Genomic DNA, 16,427 nt, shown 5'->3' on the forward strand with positions numbered 1-16,427 from the left:
TTCTTATTATTTCCATTCTCTCAATTTTTTGCTATTAATGGTACAGTTGTTATTATTATTACTAGTATTTTTAGTCTTTTGGACTCTATATTAATAGTGGCTAGATTAGAACTGGAAACAAAGGTACTTCATTGCAAGTAGCGGTTAGAGTTTTGTCAGCCTCTTGCCCTGCCCTGTTCTGTGTCATTGCTGTGTCTGTGTGTGAAGCTGCTGCTGCCAGGCCTCCCTATTTCCCTGGTTTGAGAAATTCCATGGCATTGCTCACATGTCAGAGAGCGCTTATTCCATTCAAACACATGCTCTTAGCTCTTTGAGTCCCATTGTTGGAAGCTTGTTTTCTAACATTGTTGACTTTCTCAGCTTCTGTTAATATTTGTGATTTTATAACAAAATGTTCTTGGGTGTGATTGTGCAAGATTCTCTAATCAGCTTTCAGTTTGCTCTTGGGTTTCTTACAGGTGTGTCCGAGCTGAAGGCAGCATTTTGGGTGGAAGGCTTCAGTGGGACCTGGGATTGCCTCAGCAGCAGCTGGTTTTGCAATGTGAGCAGCGCTGACAGAGATTCCGTGCGCTGAATATTCCGCCTGGTTGGAGCCGCAGTGCCCGGCTGGAGGGAGCCGCGCCGGGCGCTGCGGGTTGTGCCGGGCCGGGCAGCGGCCGCAGCCCCGGCAGGGCCCGGCCGTGGACACGGAGCCTTTGCTGGGCAGGGCTCGGCCCTGCGGCGCCGGGCGGGCGGTGCCGCTCCCGCCGGGAGCCTGCGGGAGCCGGGACAGCGAGAGAGCCCGGGCCGAGCATCAGCCCCGGGGCACGGCCCGGGAGGGGGCACAGCCCGGGGGTCCCGCAGAGCCTCCCTGCTCCAGAGCCGCGCCTGCCGCAGCGGGGCAGCTGCGGCACCTGCGGGGCACGGAGGAGCCGCAGGCGGCGTTCCGAGCGCTCCTTCGGGGCAGGATTTTGTCCCGCTGCGGGGAATTCCCGCGGGCCGGGCGGGCCGGGGCCGCTGCCGAGCGCCGCCGCCTTTCCCGGGAGCCGCCGGGCAGAGCTCTCTGCTCGGGGCTGGGAAAAACACCTTCACTGCCCTGGGAACATTTAAAAAGTTTAATACAGGACAAGAGGAGACAAGGGCCATAGAGCAAAGGTTGTTAGGGCCAGGTGCATCTCGGCACTGAGCCAAGAGCACACGGTTATCTCCGGAGATACCCCTTGAATACCTTTTCCCTTACACCAGCCTGTTGCATATTCATAGTCCCTTATGCATAGTAAACTTTTTCCCAAGCTAGTTTACATATTCCAAGAACTGTTCAGCATGGCTCCTCCTCGGTTCCACCTTTTTAGGGCATGTGTATTCCTTGGTTGTGGTTTTGGTCCTTTTTTATCATCATCTTCAGTTTTGGCCCCGGCCCACACTGCCTTCAGACGGTGAGTGCTGATGGTTGGCAGATCTGTACAGGTGTCCTCATCCTGTGCTCACTGGATGTTATCCCATCCAAGCAGGAATTTTAACACAAGCATGCTTCTATCAGCTATGGCACTAGTATGTCTGAGCTTAATCAATGAACAACAGAAATAAAAACTATATAACAAAGTTATTGTAACACCACACATATAAAATCCAGTGGAATATTTGCAAAAAGCCAATATTATAATATGTATCTATGACAGGGCCAAGGGCCGGGTGCCCGCTCGGTGGCCCCGGGACAGCAGAATTTTGGGGTCCCGGTGCTGGCTGCCGGCAGAGCCCCGGCGCTGGGCCGGGGATGCGTGGGACCCTCCCGCGGTGGGGTTGGGCTGCCCGGGGCAGGCGCTGCATCGTCAGCCCGGAGCCACCGGGGATCTCCCGGTACCGGCGGGGCGGGGCTGGGGAGCGGAGAAGGACGGCACCGGAGCGGGGGGACCCTCTGCAGCCTGCGGGGTCGGACATACCGATAAGGGGGTCCCCGGGAGCCTGGAACGTTGTGAAAAACGCCAATCACTTGTTTTTTAAAATTTTAAACGTTTAATAATAATAAAATGGTTATAAAAATAGTAACACAATTAGAGTAATCAAATTTAGAGTTAGGACAATTACAAGACAATAAAAAGCAAAAAATTATAGACGTCCAGATGCTCTCTGACACTTAAGCCAGGACAAGCATGCCTTGTGAACAAAGGAATAACCTTAAAAGCAATAGCCTATTGCATATTCATGTATCTCATACATGATGCATAAATTACTTGCAAATTAGGAACTTTTCTGGATTTTGTCAACTTCTTTCCCTTAATCCTGGTGCTTCCATAAAGATGGAGACAAGATGGAAGAATGTTTGTCTTTTCTGATAAGGAGGTTGTAACTCTTTATGTGCCCCAAGTCACCGCCATCCCTGTGTGAAGAGTTTATTGATTATCTCATCTCTTGCTTGAGCAAGTAAAAACATCCTACATCGCAGAGTTTCTATTTTAATATTATGTTGTTACCTAAAACTCTATTTAACACACTACTTAAGAGAATTAATACAGCATAACTGTCTAACATTACACATATAATATTCATTGTAACATTTGTGAAAAGCCAATCATAAAATAAGCATTCTACACAGAAAGTGTTGAAATGGTAAAACCAGTCAAAACCCCTTAGGAATTGGAAGGAAAACCAGAGGCAGTGGCAGCTAACACCTCAGAAACCCGTGGCTTTTGCTCTTCTCTTCGACCTGAGAGCTTCCTGGGCAGGGGCGACTCTTCCAATTGCATCAGCGTGGCCATGGCTGGGAAGGGCAGCGAGCAGATGGGTTGAGCTTCTCCTGCCAGCCCCTGAAGTGCCAGCTGTCATTTGTGTGCGCTGAGGATTCCCTTCAGGCTCGGAGCTGGCGCAGCTGCTCCTGGGCGCTGCTCGCCCGCGGGCGCAGCGGTGCTGCAGCCGCTGTCCCGCACACAGGGAGGGCTCTGGAGCCTCCCAGGGCACCAAGGAGCGGAGCAGGGAACGTGCCGGGATCTGCTGCAGGACCGTGGGGTTGTGGGGGATCCTTCGGTCTCTTGGATGGGGCAGGGAGGGGGCAAATGGAATCAAGGTGAGACAGGATCAGGCAGCCCCACGCCAGGCAGCGTTTTCTCCTCTGAGAGCTCCTCTGAGCTGAGCGAGCTGGTGAATCCTGCGGAGCAAATGAGACCCGGGAGCGAGGGAAGGGCTGGCTGGGAAGGAGTCAGATAAACCCAGTGGGTATTTCCCTTTCCAAGGGGCTCCTGGGGAGACAAAGGAGACAAGAAGGATTCCCCATCTCATGACATTCCCTTTTTTCCTTCAGTAGCTCTATTGCAGTCACTGCATACAAGAGTTTAGTTGATCCCTTTGATGCCAGGGAGCACCCAGAACTTGAACCTCGCTGCATCCAGCCCTGTCTGCCTATCACCGAGCAGAGGGAAAAGATAAAGAACCTGGGTGGGGGTTGAGCCAAAATGGCATTTTGTCACTTCTGATCTGCTCCCAGCTTTTGCAGCAGGGCAACAACCCCATCGCTGCAAACCACTCCCTTTTGCAAGGCACACGTGGACCTTGCTGGTAGCTCAGGGCTCCTGAAGGGGCTGCTGCAGTTGGCAACTGGAGCTGTTGTTGAACTTTTCACATTGCTTACCCCCCTATCCAAATGCCATCAAGTGGCTGAGGAAGGACACAAAAATATTACCCTGGAGAAAGTGGAGCCAAAAGCTTGGAAAAGGATAAAAGAAATGTTCTGATGATGACAATGACAAAAAAACACAATTTCTTTTTTACAGCAAATGAGTACCCACAGCCCTCCAGCCCTCCCAGACTGGCAGGCCGAGTGGGGCCGTTTCCATGGCATGAGGAGCTGGCAGCCTGCAGAGAGAAACCAGAGAGCCACGGTCAGTCACAGAAGGCTCCTGTGCCCCTGTCCCACCACGGCCTGTGCCTGGGCCAGGCTCCTGTGTGCTCAGAGCCCAAACCTCCTGACCCATTCTCCGTTTTTAGAGAAGGGCAGAGTGGTAAGCCACATTCCATCTCCTCTGCTGAAGCACAGCCCAGCAGCCTCCTCAGCAGCTGCAAGGGCGGGATGGCCGTGTGCTCGGTTTCCTGGCTCCCCGGCAGACCAGGGGTTAAACGTTGGGTGTCTCCTGGATTGTCCCCGGAAAGAGCCCATCTCTGCACAGAGACACCTTTTTTCATTTGTAAATTAGGTCTTTCTTTCTCTGCCATCTGTGGTTTCTCCAGCCCGGGCTGCAGCCACTGGTCATATAAAACTTTAAGAATCTTTTTCTACAAGCACAACTGACTTGATGTATATTTTTCATAAGCACAAATTATTCCATAACATATATTACAATGGCGCTGCGGAGATCCCCCTGCAGGTCCATGGGGATGCAGAGATCCCCCTGCAGGTCCATGGGGATGCAGAGATCCCCTGCAGGTCCAAGGGGATGCAGAGATCCCCTGCAGCCCCTGGAGGAGCCGGGCTGGAGCTCGGCGATGCCTGAGAGGAGGCTGTGAGCCCGCGGGCAGAGGGGCCCCGCTGGAGCAGCCTGTCCTGGCAGGACTGAGCCCGTGGCACAGTGACCCACGCTGCAGCACTCGGAGGGGGCTGTGCCCAGGGGATGGACTCCGCTCCGAGAAGTTCCTGGAGAAGTCTCGGCCGGGAGAGAGCGCAGGGTGCAGCAGGGAACGACTCCTGTCCCTGAGCAGAGGGAGAAGCCCCGGGGGATGAGCTGAGCATGGCCCCATTCCCTGTCTCCTGCCCTGCCGGGGGAGGAGGTGCAGCTGGGAGCAGGGAGGCGTGGGGAAAGCGGCATTTAAGGCTCTGCACTGACTTCTCCTTCTCCTGCTCCGAGTCTTTGGAGTTTTTTGCCAGAAATCTCTCCCCTGCCCCACTCACCCACAGGGCTTCGGGCAGGTTTCCCTTTTTGGGGGAAATCAAAGCGAAGCACTGATGCGCTAACGAGGGGCAGGAGAAGTGAGGCTCCTGGGCTTCCCGCAGAGGCGGAGGCACGGGAGGCGCAGGGCCGGGAAAGCCGTGGCGGGAGGCGCGGAGAAGTTTGTTTGTGTGGGCAGCTCAATCCCGGCTCGGGCCCGGGCCCGTGCCGGGGCTGTTCCTCATCTCCGGCTTTCCCCTCACGCAGCCCGGGGGCGCCGAGAGCGCGGGGCGAGGCGGGGCCGTGCGCAGAGCCCGCCCCGAGCTCGCTGCCATTGGCCGCCGGTGCCGTCAGTCGCGGTTGCGGCGCGCTGATTGGTGGGAGCGGGGCGCGGCGCGGCCCCGGCGGCGGGCTGAGGGCGGCCGTGGCCGCGCAGCGCCGCCATTGGCCGAGCGGCTGTGCGGGCCCGGCAGCGGCGGCAGCGGCCGGAGCGCGGTGAGGCGGCGGCGGCGGAGCTCGGAGGCGGCCCCGGCGCAGGTGGGAGCCGCGCTGGGCTCTGCGGGGGCTCGGGGCTGGCTGCGGGCGGAGGGGGCGGCAGGGGGCTCCGGCGGCTCGCCGGTGCCGTGTCCGGCCCGTGCCGGCCCCGGGCTGAGGGCGCTGCGGGAGCGGCTGCCCGCGGTCTCCTTCCCGCCGGGGCCGGGCAGGAGCCGCTGCCGGAGCAGCGCTGGCTCGGCCCGGCTGCTGTGGGTAGGACAGAGGGGCTGCCCCGCGGCCGGGAGCGGGCGGGGAAATTCCCGTCGCCGGAGGTTCGTGTGCCCGGAGGAGAGCGAGGAGTCCTGTCAAAGTGACTTTATTGCCGAGCAGGGGCAGAGGCCGTGGGGCATTTGCCGTGCGCTCTCTGCCGTGCTTGTAGCCCGCAGCCTCCTTTTTATCCTCATTTTCCCGGCCGCATCTCCCTCTGCCTTTGCCCACCGGCTGAGTTCCTTGGAAGGTTCCGACTTCCCGATGCGCCTGGAGCCTGTCCTCGTTAATGTGCACCCTCCTTTTGTAGAACAGCCGATATTCATGGCTCTGTTAAGTCTTTGTTCTTCTCCTCGAAGTTCGGGAATGTAGCGGGACTTTGAGCATCTGTCTGGGTCAATTTGAAACATTTATTGGACCTGATGCTTTCTCCCCTTATCTACATGTGCCTGGCCCTATCTCCAGGCAGATTCACTCCTTGACTCTGTTTTGTTCTTCCCGGGTCCTCTTTGGTTTTGGGATTATTCTCGGTGCCCTCATTCCCTGTCCTTTTGTAGCCGTTTGTGGATCAGGAGGCCTGGCTGCCACCTGCATGCCCTGGCTCAGCTGCTGGATGAGCTGCACTGCCAAGGTGTGGAGCATGGTAAAAAGATGAGAGTTGCTGCAGCACAGAAGAAGAGAAGCCGCATTCCTTTAACCCCTGGTCTGCTGGGGAGCCAGGAAAGCGTGTCCCATTTCCATCCTTTCCGTGATTGACCAATACATAAACTGCTCTCCTATTTCCTTTGTTATCCTTTTCACCACTTTTCACTTGTCATCTCTTACCAGCAGCAGTTTGAGTAATTTAGTTTTCCACAAACTCCTGTTTTTTCTGCTCACAGATAATCTGATCCCATCCCCTGGTGAAATGTTGTGTTCCTCATTTCAGTGGATTGGTCGGCAGGAAGGTCAGGAGCTGGAGCTGTCTGGTTCGTTCTTCTTTTGAGGACAGCTTGTAATGTAATGATGCCATTGAAATGATAAATGGGTTCTCTGTCTCCTGATATGAATTGGTTCGGGTTCTCAGGGGCTGGTCCATGGTGTTGTAGGATTTGTTCTGGTGGCCATTAATCTTTTCCCCATTTTTGGGTGCTCCCTTCAGCTGGGACTCCATCAATTGACCGCTTTTTTCTAATTACATCATCAAATACTTGAATTCCAACTGATTTTCCTGAACTTGTTCTAGCAAAAACCCCAGTGCTCTGATACACCCTGTACAGCACAGACAATGACAGCAGATGTTGGAATAAGCAGATGATCCCCCTCTTATTTTAGTGAAGTTTTCACAGCATTCTCCATTTGCTGTTTCCCTTTGCAGCTTCAGCCATTTCTGTTGCAGAGTCAGAGATCCTCAGCACGGGCTCTGCCTTCAGCTGTGCAGATTCCATCTGTGCAAGCAGGCAGAGCTTGGGGTGAGGGGCAGAGGGAATCAGCCAATTCCTGCCCCAGGCAAGAAGAGCCAGGTGCATTGTCCTCACTTTGCCCCTGCAGTGCTAATTTGCATTTCTAAAGCTCCTGTCCAGGCTACCTGTTTAAACATTAAGGGGTCACCTTTAAATCTCTTCTAGTGATGCAGCCTAAAGGTGAACTTTGAAAAACCCAGATCAAAATTTTTGTATATTTTACAGCTACACAAAAACATAGAGAAAAAGGCTCAAGGTAATTCAGTTTTTTCTACTTTCTCTCGGAAGAAAAACTCATTCTCACATCCTTTACCCAAACCTAAGCACTATATAGAAGTATGAGTAATAAAAAAATGCTCTAAACTTTGCACTGAAACTTCAGGAAAAAGAAAAACTTCACTAATCTTTTTAGTGTTAGAGTCGAGGCATTCCTTGATTCTGGCCAGGATGTGCCAGAAAAATCATTCCATTCCCACATAGCCCAGGTGTGCAGAGAAAATAGTTCCATTACATGCGGGTTTTACTAGGTTTTCCCCAAATTTGTGCAGGCTGAAGCAATCTAAATCAACTGGTTTAATATTCTGTAGTTTCAAGTTGTGCAGTTTATATTATTTGGTTTCCTATTGGACCCGGATTTATTGGTTTGTGCTGTTAATGAGGTGGGTAGTGCTGGATTTCCTTCTCAGCCTTTTGCAGACCAGGTGTCTGCAGCCCTGCCGGGGGCAGTGTCTGGGGTAGGTGTTGGTTGCTGTTTGCTGTTGGGGTTGATGTTTTGCTGCTGGTCCTTATCTTTGTCGGTGTCTTTTGGGCCATTCCCAGTGTGTTGAGATGTTAAACTCATCTCCACTGAGTGGTGTAACATCCCTTAACAAAACCTTTAACATTTCTTTCCCCAAGGCCACGGCAAAGCAAGCCTGAGTAGAGAAATCAAAGGTTAACAATGTTCAAGTCTATGAGCTGGTCTATTTTCCATGGATGCACTGGCAGGCAGGGCAGTGTGTGAGTGTGAGTGAGAGCCAGAGTGGAATTGTCCCGGTGTCTCCCCAGCAGCTGTGGCAGTGCAGGCCCAGAGAGCACTGAAGCTGCAGCAGTGGCAGCAAGGGCTGGCCCCGGTGGCTGGAGCTGCCCAGGGAGGGTGGCCAGGCCGAGGATTTCAGCAGAGGAGGTGTGGGCAGGCCCAGGGCCTTGCCCCGCTGTGGAGCCCTGGCTGCTGCTGCGCTGCCTTCAGTGCAGGCTCGGGGGGGCCTCCCATCCTCCTGCTGCAGGCGGGAAGTGCAAATCTCCGGGGCTGCAGAGACCTGGAGCCCAGGCTGAGGGGTCCCCCCGTGTTCAGCTGTGCTGGCGGCTGTTTCTGGCCTCGGGGCCCCTTGGCATGGGCCACGCCACTTGGCCACCAGTGGTGCTGCTTTGCACTCCTTAGGCAGAGCCCATGTCCTGCTTGGATGTTGGCAGCAGCAAAGTGCCAAGGCAGGCTGTGTGCCAGCCCAGCTTCCTGTGGGAGAGATTGCACCAGAGACAGGATTCTGGCCACAGACTGCTTTAAATGTGTATCCCTTATCTCCACCCTGCACTAGGTGGAGAATTCCCAGGGTAAGGAATTCCCGAGATCAATTCCAAGGGAAATAATTGAATATCTGCCCTGGCTCTGGCTCTTCTTCTTGCCCAAGCCAATGGCAAAAGCCGTACCCATGGCATCTTGGTTTCTATCCCCAGCTTCCAGAGGTGTTTCTTTCTTTCCCCATTCATTCTTTGTACCCAGCCTGAGCTCTGGGGGTACCAGGGGTTATGGAGGTCCCATTGTATTCCTAAAGCTGCCATAAGCCCCTGGACGATCTTTCCTGGAAAATGAGTGCTGTTCTCTGAGTCTGTTTCTTCCACAATGCCTTTATTGAAATTATTTCTTTTGGAAATACCTTAATAAGTGATCCAGTGGTTGCTGAGCAGTCAGAATTGCTTTTGCCCCCCTGTTAGGTGAGGTGGTGTCACCAGAAGATATTGAAGCCTTCCTGCTCAGGGCATTTCAGTGCCAGGCTCTTACAAGCACACACAGCTGTGCCGGTTGAGCTGACCATGGGGGTAACCTGCGCTTTGTCTGATTCCCTTTCCTCAATAACAGCGTGTCGTGGAACTCTTTTCCCTTCTGCTGCCCCTGAAGAGCCATCCACAAACACATTTTCTCCATTTTCAGACGAAGACTGAGCGTTCTCCAGGGCTCCAGTGTGGTGGGTCCCCGGTGGGATGGGAGCTCAGAGAGCCCTGACAATCCATGTCCATGCAGGGGTGGACTTGCTCCTGCTGAGGGTGCTGCTGTCTGTGCTTGCAGTGTCCTTGTGGGCTGCAGCTGGAGCCCTGACTCCTTCCCAGGGGCTGTTTGGGTGGGCTGTGCCCTGGCCAGGAGGGCAATGCCTCTGCCAGGTGCTTGTGGCCGACCCCGTCATGCCCTGGGTGCTGGGGCCCCCTTGGGCCCTGGGGTTGATCCCTCAGGGGCTGTGGGAACTCTGCCGTGGCCTTTGCCTTCAGCTTGGCCTTTTGCTCATCCCTTCTTGCCTTCAGCTGCTGTGCCTTTGTGCCCAAGTGCTGCAGGGCCTTCTTGTGCCACTCCTGCAGCCCCAGTCACTGCCTGTGGGTGCTCATCCTCTGAGAGCTGCTGAGCTTTCTGCAAAACCTTTCCTTTCTGCAGGGACCCAAAGCAAAGCCTGAACAGCAAATCCTGATCCTTCCATGTGCACTCTGCATTTCCCAGCTGTTCCTTTGTTTTCCCCCCTGTGCTCAGGGTCCCTGCCCAGCCCGTGTGGCAGAGCCGGTGCCTGTCCTGCCGCAGTGTCCAAAGGCGGCCCCCCCGGCGGGCAGGGCCGGCAGCTCCCCGGGGCCGGGCAGCGGCCGGGGCGTCCCGCAGCCTCCTGGGGGCCGGGGGCCACTGCCGGCCCTGCCCGGGGCTGGTGGGGTCAGGCAGCGCCCGGCGCTGAGCCCCGGCTGCCCCACAGCCCCGGCCCGGCCCCGCAGCTCCCCACAGGCCCCAGCCCGTGCTCCCGGTGCCGCACCTCTGCGCCCGGTGCTGCCGCTGCCACCACAGAGAAACCCCTGGCATCCTGACCTCCTGCTTTTCCTCTCCTGGAAACCGGGGATGGAAAGGATCTGGATCAGCTGGCAAATTCTGAGGATAAGACCCTGCTGAAAATCATCCCAATCGTGACTAATTTTCTCTTTCTCCTCTTTTCCATCATACTTTTTCTTGCCACATAGATTCCTCCTGCTGCTTCTTGCCTGAACCATATTGCTGCACACTCCCCTTCACCTGATCCCTTCCCAGCACACCAACACCATCCATTCCCTGTTGTACAAATGCCTTCTCCACTTCACTTATTGCTCCCCTGGGTGTCCATACCTTAATTAGCTCTGGGGGAATGTGCAAACTATTTCAGCATTCTCCCAAGGGACCCTTCAGAGACATTTTGGGATCATCATCCCTTTGGCCAGGACCCCTCCCCGGCTTTCCCTTTTCTCCCCTCCATGGGTGCCCTGCCATGTTCACTCCCCGAAGATCCCGGGCACTCACTGATGAGATTTTCAGTGCTCTCTCCCTGCTGACCCTTCACAGACCCCCCTGATGTGTCACTCGTCTGTCTCCTGGTCACTCCCGGGTCCCCAATCAATGCCCGGTGCCTCCGCCAGCCAAGGGAGCCGATCACCCAAAGTGGGTGAGGCACCTTCAGCTGCACTCCCTGCCTCCCGCTCCGGATGGTGGAAGGAATTAGGGATGAGCCCCAGGGTGTGTGGAAAAATTGACATCAGCAGAGGATTCTGTCCACAAAGCAGACAGAGTTGTCTCTAAAAGTAATTTCATTCCTAAAACTGGGAGAGGCCATGGGACATTCCCCATGGGATCTTCCTAATTATTGGAGGACACAGCTTTGTTTTCATCCTAATTCTCCTGGCCACATCTCCCTCTGCTTTCCCCATTGGCTGAAGTGCTTGAGAGGTACAGACTTCCCAATCCACCTACTACATACCCACCGTAATATGCTCCCCACTTTTGTATAGCAAACGATATTCATGGCTCTGTTAAGGCTTTGTTGTTCGTCTGGAAGTTAATGAATTGAGCAGGACCTTGTCTGAGCAGCAGTCTGTGTCATCAACTGATGACATTTTCTGACACCGTTGGCTTCTCCTGTCACTCCCTTAAGTACAGGTATCTTGCCCTCTGAGCATTCCCTACCTGGACCAACCCCCCTCGACCCCATGGCCCCGCGAGGGGAATTTGGGGAGGTGGGAGTGGGGCAGCGCCAAGGCCGGGCCCCCCCGCGCTGTCCTGGCGGGAGCGGCTGCAGTGGGGACCGAGTGCGGGCGGGAGCGGCCGAGAGCCCAGCGCTGCCCCAGCCCGACCTGCCCCAGCTCCATCCCTGCCCCTGCGCTGGGATGCGGTGGGTGTGGGGGGAAGAGGGAGCCGGCAGTGGGTGCTGGGCCTGGGGGCAGGAGGAGAAGGGAAGGAGAAGCAGGCTTGAGGAACAGAATGGTCAAACGATGCAGGTGGCAGGAGAGAGTGGGATTGTGCAGGAGAAGGAGGAATAGCAGGAGGAAGAGGAGTGTGAGGAAGAGCAGAGACACAGGAGGAGGAGGAGGAGCAGAAAGAGGAAGCAGCAGAAGGTTCCACCCCTCCCTGTGTCTGCAGCCTCCCCCCAGCCCCAGGAGCGCTGCTCCCCCCACATGCAGCAGGTGACTGTAGAGGGGGATCCAAGATTTTCAGGGGGTGAATCTTGTTGTTTCTGAGCTTTCTTGGGTTAAATGTTGGTGCTTTGGTTTTATGTGGCAGCTGAATCTTTATGTTTTGGAGAAGGATTTGCTGACTTGTGATGTTTGGGGAGTTTTTGATCTGTGTCTTGAAGTTTGTGGGATTTTTGGGCTGAATCTTGGTGTTATGGAGGTTCTTACAGACACAAGATTCCCAATGACTTCCTGAGATCAACTTGGGCAAGGAGGAACCTGCAGTCCAAGGTGCTCTTCTCTTGTTTTTCTGTCAAACCAGGATTTGTCATTCCCTGGGTGTGGCTGGATGGAGGAGGAGGAAAAGCCCCGGAGATGCTGCAGGAGGAGGAGCTGCAAACCCAGCCCAGGGAGCTGCAGGGAGGAAAGAGTCCCCCTGAGCCAGGAAGGCGGGCGGAGATGCAGGCAGAGCTCGGAGCTGGTGGAGAAGCCTCATGGCAGGGAGAAGCCCCACAAGTGCTTGGAATGTGGGAAGGGTTTCAGCCGGAGATCCAGCCTGATCGAGCACCAGAGGATCCACACTGGGGAACGGCCCTACGAGTGTGGGGAGTGTGGGAAGAGGTTTCAGAGAAGCTCCCATCTCCTCAGACACGAGCGGAGTCACACAGAGGAGAGGCCATTCCGCTGCCCCGACTGCGGGAAGGGCTTCAAGCACGACTCCAGCCTCACCGTGCACCGGCGCATCCACACTGGGGAGAGGCCCTATGAGTGTGGGAAGTGTGGGAAGAGCTTCAAAGACAGGTCTGGCCTGATCCAGCACCGGGTTATCCACACTGGGGAACGGCCCTTTGAGTGCTTGGAATGTGGGAAGAACTTTGGGTGGAGCTCTGCCCTGAGATCACACCAGCTCATCCACACTGGGGAGAGGCCCTACGAGTGTCCCCAGTGTGGGAAGAGGTTTCGGACCAGCTCCAGTGTCCTCCTACATGAGCGGATTCACACAGAGGAGAGGCCCTTCCGCTGCCCTGACTGCGGGAAGGGCTTCAAACACAACTCCCACCTCATCAGGCACCAGCGCATCCACACCGGGGAGAGGCCCTACGAGTGTGGGAAGTGTGGGAAGAGCTTCTCACAGAGCTCAGTCTTGATCAGACACCAATGGAGGCACCACTAAAGGAAGCCCTTTGAGTGCCATGAGTGAGGGAAGAGAGTGAGGGAAGAGCTTGAAGTGAGGGAAGAGAGTGAGGGAAGAGCTTGGTGCGCTCCTGCAGCTCCATCCCCCATGGGAGGATCAGGGCTGGATGATCCCCAGTGACCACCGTTGGGCAGAGCCCTGGTGCCCCTGTATGGGGAATAAAACAGAGAGTAAAGCAATGGAGCTGATAAAGGGGCCCGATATCTGAGGCCTGACTGAGCAGAAACTGTGGGAGACACAGACACAGTTTTAGTCTCCCTGGGCAAGAAGTGACCAGAATAAATGGTGCGAGTGTTTGTGATAAGATAAATGTTCCCAGGTTACTGGATGTCACGAAGAATGTGTAACCAATGGCAAATTGTTACCAAAAACAGAGCCCTCTATAAGCCCCATACAAGTCAATCCCTGTATAAACACCTGGTACACTCAATAAAATTGGCTTTGTTCTAAACTCGGATGTCCCCGTCTCTCCATGGTGGATAACCCTGTTGTGGGTGATCCCCGTTGGGTGGGGGAAGGTGCTGGAGGGATTTCTTTCCCTTCTCCTGGTGCTGCCGTGGTTTGGTTGGTAATAAATTCCCTCCCTGTGCCCAGGCCGGGTCTGTTGTCCCCGTGCCGGTGCTCGGGGCGGGATCTCTCCCGTTCCTTCTCTGCACTGCCGGGCCTCTCCTCAGCCAATGAGAGAACGCGGTGGAGAAGAGTCAGCCAATGAGAGCGAGCGGGGCTGATGACTCACCAGTTGCCGGGCAGACCCGCAGCAGGCAGTGTTCCCCACCTGGACCCGCCCTCCCTGCCCAGTGCCGGCCCCGCCGTGGGGTCCCCCCAAGTCCCTCCCCAGTGCCCCCATGAACTGGGCTGGGTTTAACTGGGAAGCTTTACTGGGAACACTGGGAGCAGGGGGCAGGGGCAGAGTGACAGCAGGGCTGGGGGCACTCAATCACCCCAAAATCAGCGTGGGGATACAGCTGGGGGGGGGTCCTGGCTGGGCCCGAGGCCACGGGGAGGGGCTGCGGCCGCTGGCGGCTCAGGAGCTCTGTGGGCAGATGTCATGGTTTGACACTGGCACAATGCCAGTGCCCCCATGAAAATGTGATCCCTCCCTTGAATGCTGTGAAGTGGAATCTAGAACAGAGCAAAGCAGGCCCAAGCTTAATAACAGAAAAAAACTTTATTAAACTACTACTACTAAAGAAAAGAGAAAACTAAAGAAGGGAAAAAAAAACACACAAAGATCAAATGAAAACCTTGCAAAACATTCCTCCCCCCACCACCCAACTCCAACAAACCACAGTGAGACACAATCTGGACCCCAATCAGGTTTCCACCCTCCAAACAACCGATACTCAGTCCATCGAGGGAACAGAGTCTCTCCTGTGCCACAGACCCCCCAAGAAACACAGCTCCACATCCTGTGTTTCCATGTCACACATGTCACCGCCCGGAGAAAAAGTTTGCCATGGTGACCCTTCTCCTTTCCATGCACAATGCTCTCACCACCAATGCATGGATGGACAGACTGCTTTTAGGATTTTTTCCTTTCAAGGATGCCCTGCCAAGAGGGGAGAAAAACAACAGTTCAGTTTTTCACTGTTTGGGACCACAGTCCCCCCCATTTTCCCCTGGGGCCGAGGGCTCAAGAACAGAGATCTTCTTCTCTTCTCTTTCCTTTCCAGGACAAGGGGGCGCCACCACAAACCCCCTAACCTTTTCTCTGTTCACTCCACTTTTGTCGTTTCCCAGCTGAAGCAGGTCTCTTGACTCACTGGCATCCTCCCAAAACACAGTCCCTCTTGAAGGAGAAGATTGGTTGAGGTTGTGGCTAACACGGAAAAGTCCAGCCAAAAGCCACTCCTTGTCCCCCTCCCATCCAGAATTCCTCCTCCCAACATCCCAGGGTCCAAGGTGTCCCTCTTCCTCTCTTTCAAACTGAGGAGGGGAAGGAAAAATTCACAAGCTTTCATTTCTCAAGGAAGGGTTAAAAGTCCGAACTCAAAGGATGGCTCAAAGCCTGGACATCCAGCAACTCCCACGCACTGGGCACCTTGCAGCTCCCCCCCCGCTCCTCCTTCCTCATGGCTTCCTCTCTCCCTCTCGGGAGAGAAACTCTGGGGGGGGGGAATGGAGACATCCCAGATTTCTTCCACCCTTCCATCTGCAGGGGCCAGCCCGGTTCCAGTCCCTCCACCCTTCGGTCTTACCTCCATCAGGCCATGGGGCTTCACCTCCCCCGCCCAGCTCGTGGCCGGGCAGGGGAGAGGCTGCACTGCACGCTGACCGGAACCAAAGAGAGCGAGTTCCCCTGGGAATTCTGCTTTCAACCCCTCTGTGTTCTCAGAGGCGTGTCTACTTTCAATTGGTCAATATCCAAATTGACCTCTTCCTTCCGGAAAAAAATTCTCTTTCCGTGTCAAACCACGACAGCAGAGAAAAGGGGGTGACACTGGGCTGGGGGCCCCAGGGAGCACACACACTCCAGAGGAGAGGGGACACGACTCAGGGGATCCCCCAGACTTCCTTGCGCCGATCCCCAGTGCCAGGAAGATAAAACCCAACTCAGGAGTCTCCAGTTCCTGTCAGCATCTTGCTGCGGCAGCATCCAGCAGCATCTCTGGGGTTTCCACAGGGGTCAGGATCTCCCAAAAACTCTCACAGGCACCCAGGCCCCTCCAAGCACCCTCCTGGTCGCTCCCAACCCACTCAGGATCCCCTGAAACCTCCCTCTTGATCCCTTCCTGACCTCCTCAGGACCCACCAAAGCCCCTCCTGTCCCTCTCAGAATCCCACAGCCTCCTTCCAGTTGCCCCCACTGCCCCAGGACCCCCAAATCCTCTCCCAGTCACATCCCAGTGCCCTCCAGGGACCCCCAGAACCCCATCCCACCCTCCTACCCTCCCCAGAATCCTTCAAACACTTTCTTAGCCCTTCCAAACCCACAACCTTCTCTCCCAGTTGAAACCAGGCTCTCTCCAGCTCACTCCCAGTTGCTCCCAGCATATTCCAGTGGCTCTCCCAGTGCCCCCAATTCCTCCCTCGTACCTCAGTTCCGGCTCACAGGGTGCTCCGGGGTGACGTGCTCCACCTGGCAGGTGGAGGTGAGTCCGGCCCGGGTTGGGGTTTCCAGCAGCACCAGGAGCTGGTAGGTCCAGTCCCCACTGGGGACCACATCAGTGGCCACCACAGAGAGCTCCTGCTGGACCTGGAACCACCTCAGCTGGATGGGAGCAGGCGGCCGGGGCTGGGCTGGGAACTCGAGGGCAGCAGCGAGATGGACACGCTGGGGGTCACTCGGAGAGAGCGGGGACACACTGGGATCAACTGTGGGGAACTGGGAGAGAGAGGGGAGGCGTGGTGTGGCCTTGGGGCAGACTGGGAGTGGACTGGGAAGGATTGGGGTGGCACTCAGAGAGATGGGAGGGGATGGGGGGCACTGGCAAAGAGGGTGGAGATCTCGGAGTGAACTGGGGAGGAACTGGGAATGGGCTGGGAAGGAGTGGGAGGGACTGGGGCGGTACTGGG

General features: G+C 55.7%; 1 protein-coding gene across 1 annotated transcript in view; it reads left to right on the forward strand.

Moving 5' to 3' along the window:
* The window catches only part of LOC144247628 (uncharacterized), a 643,963-nt gene that overhangs the window by 407,414 nt on the left and 220,122 nt on the right, over positions 1–16,427 (forward strand). Inside the window, 1 exon segment of the mRNA XM_077788936.1 lies at positions 12,204–12,879. Coding sequence (XP_077645062.1) covers positions 12,204–12,879 — 676 coding nt within the window.

The sequence above is a fragment of the Lonchura striata genome, chromosome 29 (genome assembly GCF_046129695.1).
Source record: "Lonchura striata isolate bLonStr1 chromosome 29, bLonStr1.mat, whole genome shotgun sequence".
NCBI lineage: Eukaryota > Metazoa > Chordata > Aves > Passeriformes > Estrildidae > Lonchura > Lonchura striata.